This window comes from Triplophysa dalaica, chromosome 3 (genome assembly GCF_015846415.1).
Source record: "Triplophysa dalaica isolate WHDGS20190420 chromosome 3, ASM1584641v1, whole genome shotgun sequence".
NCBI classification, from domain to species: domain Eukaryota; kingdom Metazoa; phylum Chordata; class Actinopteri; order Cypriniformes; family Nemacheilidae; genus Triplophysa; species Triplophysa dalaica.
The window spans coordinates 24,881,873-24,892,557 of NC_079544.1; the positions used below are offsets into that span (position 1 = coordinate 24,881,873).

Genomic DNA, 10,685 nt, shown 5'->3' on the forward strand with positions numbered 1-10,685 from the left:
GCCAAACTGTATCGCACACATGCTACACTATTACATTTATTCACAGACCAATTTTTTCATAGCATATGCGATAAATATGTCACACTGTACAGCCCGTCAGTACTGATCAGTCAGTGTTCTGCCCAGGATCTTGATTACATGGACCTGGTTCTTATAGATTACTTGTGTTTTTAAAACCTGCCTCTTTATTTTCTTAAGGAAAGCCCAAGGGCCGGGCTTCAAAGTTTCCAAAGCACTGTGTGGAGGTGGGGGGAGTTATTAAGATCAGCGACGACTCGGACTCTGACTCAGATGAGGTTGACAGCGAATCAAACTCCTCCCCAGAATCACTACAGGATAATGATGATGTGATTTTTGTCAACCACATCAATGGGCCTGCGGGTACGTTTACTAACAGGGGTGCAGACATCAGAGTTTTACTTGTTAATACACATGTCACTGTGCTGGAAGAGCATTGGTCCAACAGCATACAACTAAGGGTGCTCCGATTGATCAGTCTCCGATCAAAAGAGCCGATCAAATGAAACAAAGCATGTACAATGTAAGTGTGGTGCACTGTGCAGACCAAGCGGCGTATAAGGTCCGGACTGTTCAACTTAGTCACTCACTCAACTGTCGCTTGCCTGTCACTCCTTTTTGTTGCAGTCTGAAGTAAATTGATACATGTACACACTGCAGATAAATTTGGTTTACCAGAGTGATAATTGCATTCTACTATCCTATTAAAAGAAAAAACTGCAAACCAAGATAAGCTTAAAATAAACCTTAAAAATACAATTCATTTATTTTTTATAAGACCCAAAAGTCTCTTTCTCTCTCCAAACAACAAACGTAAAAGTGGTTAAAAATAAATGAACATGGCAACACTGTAAAAGAGCGCACTCCAAACAAGACACAGCGTGTTAACTTTAGTTAAAAAAAAGCCAATCTCTGAAAAATATTAGAGACTAAACGGGTTATATTTTTACAGCTGCCAGATGCTCGAACGTTGCTATGTTACTAGTGTATCAATCATCACAAATGCGGACACATGGAACTTTCAGGGCATTCACTCCCACATGCAAACTTACCCCAGAAAGTTTGCAGTTTGTATGTGTTTGTTTTATTCTGTTGCTCATTCAAAACTAATAAACAGGAATACTCTGTTCCTATGGTTACTATCATTGATGTTTACTTTCTAAAAAGAGGGAGAGGAATATGTTCTTTGCAAATTATCAATTTATCATTCCTTTTTATCTCGTAATTCATTAGGTAATATACACTGTTGTTTAAAATTGTTAAGTAAATAATTTTACATTATAAATAGAAGGCTGTAATCAGTGATCGTATCTGCCGATACAGGTTTTAAATATCGGTAATCTGTGATGGGCCACAAAAATCCTGATCGGAGCAACCTTACGTACAATGTTAGCAGCAGTGATGCGATGTACAATCTTCAGAGTTTGAAATATTGTAGCAGTCAGTTCACATACAGCTAATGCTTATTAAATCAATACTCGTTTCAGTCTAGACGGCTAAACCACACAGGGGTGATTAAGACCTCTTCAGAAACCTATCTGCTGAACTGTGTGTGTGTGTGTGTGTGTGTGTGTGTGTGTGTATCCTCAGCCAAACTATTAGAAGACAAGCAGAGGCTGCTGGGTAAAATAGCAGAGTTGGGGAAAGATCTGCCTCTAAACACACTTGATGAGTTGATTGACAGGTTTGGAGGACCAGAGAGGGTGTCTGAGGTGAGGAATTGCTGAATTTCTACCATGAAATTATTTCCTGTGTTTTGTAACATAACATGTAACATGTTCTAACCAGGCTCCAATCAACTGCATTAAACACAAAATCGTGTCTGATTGGCTTTCACCGTGAAATTAACCTAGCAGTCACACTAGACTTTTTGTCAATGTAAATACAGACAGTCTAAGTGAGAGGTTCTTGGCCAAAACAGTTAAATGGTCAATAATCAAAAAATCTTTACTTACTAACTTACTAGTTTTCATGGACAAGCAGAGCATGAAACGTGTGTGTCTGTGTGTGTAGATGACCGGGCGTAAGGGTCGTGTGGTGCGGCGACCTGATGGCAGCGTGCGATACGAGACCAGAGCAGAACAGGGCCTGACCATCGATCACGTTAACATCAGAGAAAAAGAGAGATTCATGACCGGAGAGAAGGTGAACTTAACAAACAACAACAACTAAAAACACAATCTGCGCAACAATCACTTTCTAAAGACAATCAAAATGTGATACCGGATGTTTCCTCTCTGTCTCTCAGTTCATAGCCATTATCTCTGAGGCTGCTAGCTCGGGCATCTCTCTGCAGGCAGATAAACGCGTGCAGAACCGCAGGAGACGGGTTCACATGACCCTAGAGCTGCCGTGGAGTGCTGACCGGGCCATTCAGCAGTTCGGTGAGCGCTTGCGAGTTTCAGAACGTGTTTGATAAGAGTCTGTGCTGGTTGCTAATGTTGTGTGGTGTGTGTGTGTCAGGTCGAACACATCGATCAAATCAGGTTACTGCTCCCGACTATATCTTCCTGATCTCAGAGCTGGCGGGTGAGAGGCGCTTCGCTTCAATCGTTGCCAAGAGATTGGAGAGCCTGGTAATACCTCTTACAGCACACTGCGTTTCAAACGTGAGAAACGCCAACTCGTGTAGACTAGAGTTGAAAATGTGCCTCTTGTGTTCTGTAGGGGGCGCTGACGCATGGGGACCGACGAGCCACTGAGTCTAGAGACCTGAGTCAGTACAACTTTGAGAATAAAGTAAGAACATTTTCCTCTCAGTAATTGTATTTAGAGCGCTTCTAATGGGTTTTATTTACTGAACCTCTTTATTGATGGGAGCGTCTGTCTATCTGTCTCAGTACGGCACCAAAGCGTTGGATAAGATCACTAAAGCCATCCTGGGACACATCGACAACAAAGTCCCTCCACCCAAAGGGTACCCAGGAGGAGATCTCATGTTCTTCAGAGGTAATGACTCATGTGACAAATGGTTATTGTTGGAAAGAATAAAACAATTTAGGCTCATTTTTTTATTTTTAGACCTTTTTTGTTGCTTTGTGTCAGAACTGCAAACCACAAATAAAACATCTTTATTTGTGTGTGTGTCTGTGTGTGTGTGTGTGTCAGATATGAAGAAAGGCATGATCGATGTTGGGATCTTCTGTAGGGAGCCTCGACTTGGTCTGAACACAGAAAAAGGTAAAAGTTATAGCCCCAACCATTTGAGTGTATTTTTTCTGTCACGTTAATTTAATGGAGTTTTACAGTTCGTAGCTAAATGTTTAAAGTTTTATCCTATAAATCTTAGGGGCCGTTTACATGACGCGTCTAAAAACATGTGCAAATCACTTTCTCCCTCTTTCCAATTTAAGCGTGCTTGATGAACGTCAACATTTAATTAACAAACCTATATCCAAAAATATTTTTCCCAATAACGCAAACTACTAAATCCTGAAACAAGACAAAACCATGACCAGATCTTCACTAGTTCATCCTAAACCACATGTCTTTGACTTGTTTCTAGGTTGCCGTTAGCCTATAAAAACAACATTATTTGCTAATTTTTCAAACGCATCAATGAATTGAATTCAAATGCTCATGAAAGACTGATTGTATTTCAATCTGGTAATATTTGTTAATACCATGTGACCAATGATAAACTTAAACAGACAGACATGGTTTTAACTATTGTGATCTAATTTGCACTCCAATTGCTCTAAAATGCACTTATGTAGCTCAAGAAAATCTTTTTTTTGTTTGGGACCGTTTTTGGACCTTTTTTTTCTAAAATCCTGCATACGGCCCAGATTGAACGTCGTCAAATTTTGAGAAAAGCCAAGTTAATCTTTTTAAGTTCTCTTGTCATGTTCATTAATGGAATATATTTCACCAATCCTTCTGTTGCTGTGGGTCGAAGGTTTAAAGTTATTTAATTTGACAAATAATTAACAATGCACTAAATTCCAATAAAATGTTGTGCACTGAACATGTCTTGGTTTGGTGTTAATTTATTTGTATAGCAGTCTATAACAGTCCACTTATTATTTGGCTAAATATTATAACAATTTACACGTGAACAGTTTGATTTTTAAAAGCACAGCTTTATTCAGATGTTAAATATGCTCTGAAAAATCTTCAGGGAAGTCTGTATGTTAGAGTATGGAAAAGTATTGAATTTCGAAATGTTAAATGTGTAGGAACCCTGATTGAAAATGATGTTTTTAACAAAAACGATACAACACACAAGTATTGACTTTGATTCATTAATCATAAGAATGAAATATATTTTAATTTATGATTTGATGACATGATGATGTCATTTCTTGAACTTCATGGTTATGGGAAATTCTGTTTTACCATTGTAAAAGAAATGAATGTGATTTTTATTTCTGCTGTCACATTTGTGTGTGCTGTGGGTGTTTTTTAACTTAGCCTTGTTTGTTTTAGTTTCATCAATTCAAATGAACTCAATAGAACTTAATTGTTTGTCTTATGCCACAGACTGCACCATTACCAAGTTTCTGAACCGGATTCTGGGTTTGGAGGTCTATCAGCAGAACTCTTTGTTTCAGTACTTCACTGATAACTTCGACTACTTGATCGAGAAAGACAAAAAAGAGGGCAAATATGACATGGGAATATTGGGTGAGGAGCCACATGTGCATGTTCATGTTTCAAACATTAACACGTCATCATTAGACATCTGATATGTTATCATAGGAGTGCGTGTTTGTGACTGAGATGTTTTGTTTGATCAGATCTGGCTCCTGGTAATGATGAGATTCACGAGGAAACACAGGAGAAGTTTCTGACCCCGGGTAACCCTCAGGAGGGTCAGGTCATCCTCTACAAGGTACTCATGCTTTATGATTACTGTATTGCACAGTTTATTGGATCTCAAGGTAGGGGTGTGACACATAAGACACTTACCCCACGAGAACGACACAAGATTTTTAAACTATTTTTTAAGTAATCCTAAATGATGAATTGTTTTTATAAAAAATTCACAAAAAATCACAAAATGCGAGGTGAAGGTACATTTTGAAAATCAGCTTTAGTTCATATCATTTTGTGAATCATCTTTTCGAGAAATTAGTCACGTTTTAATCTCATGAGATCTTGTGGCACGAGATCTTGTAACACCGCTATGTTAAAGCCATCAAAACTAGGAAATGAGCTAACAGAGGCTTGTTTTTAGATCAGTGTGGATCGTGGAATGCCCTGGGATGAAGCCTGCAGTAAAGCTGAGAAATTTACGGGAGATTATGAAGGCTTTTACCTTTCAAATAAGGTACATGACACACACTTGTGTGACAGTGCTTTTCTCCTTAGTGTAAAATCTAAGAATCTTCGCCCCAGCTTTATGAAAGTTTTTACTCCCTGAATGTGATTTGTTTGGTCAGTTGCGCGGGAGCCAGCCATGTGTGCTGCTTGCTGAACAGGGTCGCGGGCGGAACCTCATTTTATATAAACCCAACATCGGTAAACAGGCACATCCTGAGAATCTAGACAACCTCCTGCTGCGATACTACAAGGTGAGACATCGGACCGACACGGTGCAGTGCAAAACACAACAAATATCCCATTAATCAAGCCTTTAAAAAAGTAATAATTCACTTACTATATAATATGATACACTACTATAATAATGCTTCTTTAATATATTGTGTTTGAGTAATACTGTTGTATATATTATGTACTGATTATATAACACAAAATACACAGATGTAAATCACATTTCAGAAGATCAGTTTTATCAAGCTGTTTTAAAAGGTGTCATAGATGTGCAGTTGGAGTAGTTAAATCTGGTTTTAGTGCAACACTTGTACAGTGACATCTAGTGGCTGATTTTTGAGTAACACACATGTTGTGTTTTTCTGTTTTTAAGGTGATGCCAGATGAAGCAAAACATTACTGGGAGAGTCAGTTTGTCTTTTCCTTCACTAAATGCAGCCATGCCAACTGGTGAGACCATGAGCGTGTGTGTGTTTGTGTGTGTGTGTGTGTGTGTGTGTGTGTTTGTTTGATTGTAAGTGTGCGTCACTGTGTATACTTACTGAATTTTGAAAAATATATGTTCCCAGAATTGAAAGAAGTTTTTGGGGGGACGTTTGTAAAATCTTTGTAAACTGTATTATGTGCTAGTGTGAATCTGCTGTGTATTTCTAGGTGTTGAAATGCATGTTCACCGAACAAATGGCCTTGTTTTGTACACAATGTAATGCAGCATGTATATCTTTAAGGAAGGGTACGTGTAAGCTGATCGAGGAGGGACATGAGTGTTTGTTGGGGATGCGTCTCAGACAGTATCACATGTTGTGCGGCGCTCTGCTCAGGGTTTGGAAACGCGTCTCTGACATCGTCTCTGACATCACGAACTCTAGCATCCTGCAGATCGTTCGACTCAAAACAAAACAGAACAGCAAACAAGTCGGTAGGTGTCCTTGCTTGCATCTAGTAGTGATCAGGGATCCTTATAATGGATAAAGTATCACAAGACTCAAGTATGACACAAACAACGTCTGATGTGAAATGAAAACCACAGGAAGTGAATAATAAGTAATGTCTGTTTATATGATCTGGTAATCCCATCACTAACAATCTTTTGTGTGTCTTAGGTATAAAAATCCCAGAGAACTGCGTATCTCGGGTGCGTGCCGAGCTCTCTCGAATGGACGAGGAAGTAAAGAAGGCACGCAGAGAGCGAGACCAGCGTTTTCAACAGGAGATGTTTGCCAAAATGAACAATGCCCGCAAACTGTGCGCCAACCTACCCCAGTCCCTTGCAAACCACCTTCCTTACCCACCATCCCGCCTGCCCCCTGCAGCGCCGTCAAAGAGCGAGTCTGTCAGTGAGGTCCTGGACCTGACCATCAGCCCGTGCCCTTCCCCAGACATCAAACCCGTCGGGTCAGACGCGAGGATCAGCCTGAACGGCATTTCCCTGAACGGAGGGATAGCGGGCGGGAAAGGACGCCATTCCGTGGTTGCACCGGAGACATTTGACCTGGAAGAACTGATCTCCCAGGAACGGCAGAGGCAGTTGGCGATGAACGCAGGCATGCGTGTCTCGCCGTCTTCTCGCGCCGCTCGTGGTTTCCTGCGACAGCAGCAGCATGTTCACACGCTAAAGCAGAATCATTCGTCGCTGGGCGTGTTGACGCAGCAGCAGAGCAGCTCACACGCCCAGCGGAGCGTTAATGGGTCGGCACGGTGCAGCACTCTTTTATCACAGCTGCAAGGAGGGCAGGACAAAGCGCTCATGATGCGGTTTCTCACGCAGATGCAGCAGCGAACCGGCGTATCGTCGCAGTCTACACGCACGGCGCTGCAGTCACCACAGCAGAGTCAACACGCATCCATGCTGACACGCATGTCTAACGCACACTCGCTCAGCACTCACCCGCAGGTGATGAAACAACCGCCGCAGGCGCATGCGAGCAAAAACATGCAGCTTCCTCTAAGCAGATCCATGCTGCCGCAACCCCTGCAGTTGCAGCTCCTGCACAGTCAGCCCGCTCCAGATCGAGTAGCAATCCCAAACAGCGATTTTGATTTTGAGGATTTGGACTTCAGTTGCCCCTCGCCCGTTTCTCGACTGCAGTACCCGTTTAGCTCTCAAACCCCGTCCTCCACCCCTCCTTCCTCTTACTCCTCCTCCCTCTTCACTTCAGCTCCTCTGAACTCCTCCCTGTCAGACTCGAGCTCCTCCTCGTCACACTTTACGCCATCCTCTTCCGAACAGTCGCACCTCCTGTTACCCAACGGCCACTGCAGTATGGACGTCCTGGATGTGCGTGAGACACTGGATCACATGATCCGCGGAACCCCATCGGACCAACGCCAGTCCGTCATCCAGTACAAACCCGTGGACTGGGACGCCACCTAGAGGCCGGAGATGGGTGGTCAGTACTGTTTGTGTCTGGTGATCAGATGTTCATCATCTCAGAATGGGCTTTATTTTCAGAGGTTCTGTTTATTTGTTGTCCACGTTTTTCCCAGTCCATAAGCTAGTTCTGTGGTGGTTGTATTTGGTTTGCCGACGTCCAGTGAATAGAAAATCTCGAAATATTGGGGCACATGAAATTCATGTTGTTGTTGTTTTTTGCATTGTTTAAAGCAGTAGGGCTTTTCCACCTCTCATTTCTCATTCAAAGAGTTCACAAACAAAGATAAGAGTGAGGTAAACTAAATGTTTATTTATGAAGATGTCTGTTTTCTGTTTCCTGTCAGAGGGCGTTTATCTGCCGTCTGTTCATCAGTGCCTTGACCTCCTTTAAATACGGTCTCTATCTCTCTCTCACTCTCGTGTGTGTGTATATTTCTAAACACAGCAGTCCTATATTATTTATTTAGCGATGCTCTCAGAATTCTGTACGAACTGTGTGAATTTGAAACTGCTGTCTGCCACCTAAACCCTGTGAATTTCTCTTTCGATCATATCCGCATTATTTAAATAATCTAAACTCAAAGAGAGATCTTACACAACATATGGGCCGTAAAGGCGGCGTTGGCCAGAGCACAGCAGAATACTTCTGCGTTGGGCTTTGAGTCGTTTCTCAGGTATCATATAGACTCATCACTGTCTAAACAAATTTTATCAAAACGAATACGAATGGGTGAGCTTTGTGAACTTTCGGAATGGGAAGCCAAATTATTTATTAGCAGATCTTAAAGATACTTCACTCAAAAATGAAAATTCTATCACCATTTACTCACCTTTGAGTTGTTCCAAATCTGTATAAATGTCTTTGTTCTGATGAACATAAAGAATCACAGATCTTGTAGGAAAAATGCTTTATCTTTTTTTTTTCTTCTGTTGAACACAAAAGAAGACATTTTGAAGAATCTAGGACAGCAAGCAGTTCTGTGGAACTTATAACTACCAATTTTTTCCTACTATGGGGGGGCAAAAGCTCTTTGGTTATAAGCATTCTTCCAAATATCTTTTTCTAAGTTCATCCGAACAAAGACATTTATACAGATTTGGAACAACTCAAAGGTGAGTAAATGATGACAGAAATTAAATTTTTGGGCGAAGTACCCCTTTAAGTATGAGAGAGCTCTGAACCACTGGACCTCGTCTCAAGAGCGAGCGAGACTTAGCAATAAAAACCAAACAAATTCATATTCAACTGTATATGTTTATAGAGATGAATAAAATGCTGCCCCACGAACAATTTGAGTCTCGTATCGACAGACAGATTTCTCTACAGTATATATCTGTTCAAAGTGATATTTTCCAGTTCTGTTTGAAGAATATTATATTTGTTAAGAGAAGCCGAAAAATAGTTTTGTTGGTTTGTACGAGATCACGTGTATGAGGTCAATGTTTTCCCTTCGGTCTTGTGTTCTCGTGTCGTTGGAATGAAAGAAAACGTATTGATGTCTTTGATATTGCTGTTTGTATTATTATTGTTATTGTTAATACTATTATTGTTGGTATTTATATCCAAGGGACATTTTTAGTAGAGGTAGTCTTGGTTATAATCATGTGTAGAAGTACAAAAACACTTTTAGTCTTGTCAGGGGTTTATTTGATTTTAATTTTCCTCCCAAAATCCAGAACTAAAGCCTGTCACCAAAATGACTGCGCTGCTGCACGGTCACTTCTGTCTAGCTCAGATACTTTCCATCTCTTTCATCTGATTCCCATCGCACCAAAGTTTTCTGTGCAGGCTCCGTGCGGTCGTGTTTAATCTCAGGAAATGTTGAGGGAACGATTGCATTGTCGCAGAGAGAGAGACGTGTGATCTTGACTACTGTACTCTGTCGTATTCTAGACTTGAAGTATACTTCTGTTCAAGGTGAAATGTAAGAATAATACTCAAGTATTACTGCCCGTTTGATACGATTCTATCGATTTTATTTTCAAATCTGATTTTGTGATGAGATATCACAGATATATGAGATGCAGGCAATGTCACACATGCTAAAGTTGGTTGTTCCCATTCTCTTTAGGGAAATGTGATGTTTTTCATTGTGTGTAACTGTGTTAAAGAATTGGGGATAAACTTCCAGAATTGAAACCTCTTCTGCTGCCTGGCGTTTCTACATCAAAATCACAAAAGAACACTTTAATAAAACAACAAAACATTTATTAAAACTGCTACTGATCATATGTATTATTATTATTATTGATGTCGATACTGTTGTTGTTATATTATATTGTTTCCTGTTAGAATTCTGTTCAGCACTTTTACTTTCAGCTTCTGTGTTTTATCCCAATATTTATATAAGTTTAGATGGAGCTGTACATAATGTAAACAAATGTGCCTTTTGACTCATTCTGAACGTTTTCTACATTTAACAGAAGGAATATATTGTACGGCAATATAATTTTTGTTAACAAACAATAAAATTTTAAAAGTTTGTTCAAATCTATCATTGTCATTTTTTAGTGTAAGGCTTAAAAGGAACACCAGGGTCATGGGTTTGAGCCCCATGGAAACTCATAATGATAAATGTATACGTTTATATAGTTTGAATGACACGGGTATTAAATGACTATTTTCATCATTTATTCCTTTTTGTTGGCTTTGTAAGGCCTATCGTTGTTCATGTTTGGTCATTCTACAGTTTTGACTTTGAAAATGTATTGGGCTGTAAATCACTTTGGTTGAAAGTCTCTGTCAAATTATTAAATTAGCATTTTCTGCTCACATTTATCTTACAGACCTCAAGCT

General features: G+C 40.2%; 1 protein-coding gene across 4 annotated transcripts in view; it reads left to right on the forward strand.

Moving 5' to 3' along the window:
* Nucleotides 1-10,371, forward strand: part of sbno2a (strawberry notch homolog 2a) — a 29,626-nt gene extending 19,255 nt beyond the window's left edge. For all 4 annotated transcript variants that reach the window (XM_056742784.1, XM_056742783.1, XM_056742785.1 and 1 more), the window contains 15 exons: nt 199-381; nt 1,609-1,730; nt 2,032-2,163; nt 2,267-2,402; nt 2,482-2,594; nt 2,686-2,757; nt 2,859-2,967; nt 3,127-3,198; nt 4,501-4,644; nt 4,758-4,852; nt 5,198-5,290; nt 5,403-5,534; nt 5,888-5,964; nt 6,243-6,433; nt 6,618-10,371. In XM_056742784.1, coding sequence (XP_056598762.1) covers nt 199-381; nt 1,609-1,730; nt 2,032-2,163; nt 2,267-2,402; nt 2,482-2,594; nt 2,686-2,757; nt 2,859-2,967; nt 3,127-3,198; nt 4,501-4,644; nt 4,758-4,852; nt 5,198-5,290; nt 5,403-5,534; nt 5,888-5,964; nt 6,243-6,433; nt 6,618-7,888 — 2,942 coding nt within the window. In that variant the 3' untranslated portion in view covers nt 7,889-10,371. The remainder of the gene's footprint in view (nt 1-198; nt 382-1,608; nt 1,731-2,031; nt 2,164-2,266; nt 2,403-2,481; nt 2,595-2,685; nt 2,758-2,858; nt 2,968-3,126; nt 3,199-4,500; nt 4,645-4,757; nt 4,853-5,197; nt 5,291-5,402; nt 5,535-5,887; nt 5,965-6,242; nt 6,434-6,617) is intronic.
* Nucleotides 10,372-10,685: the final 314 nt, after the last annotated feature.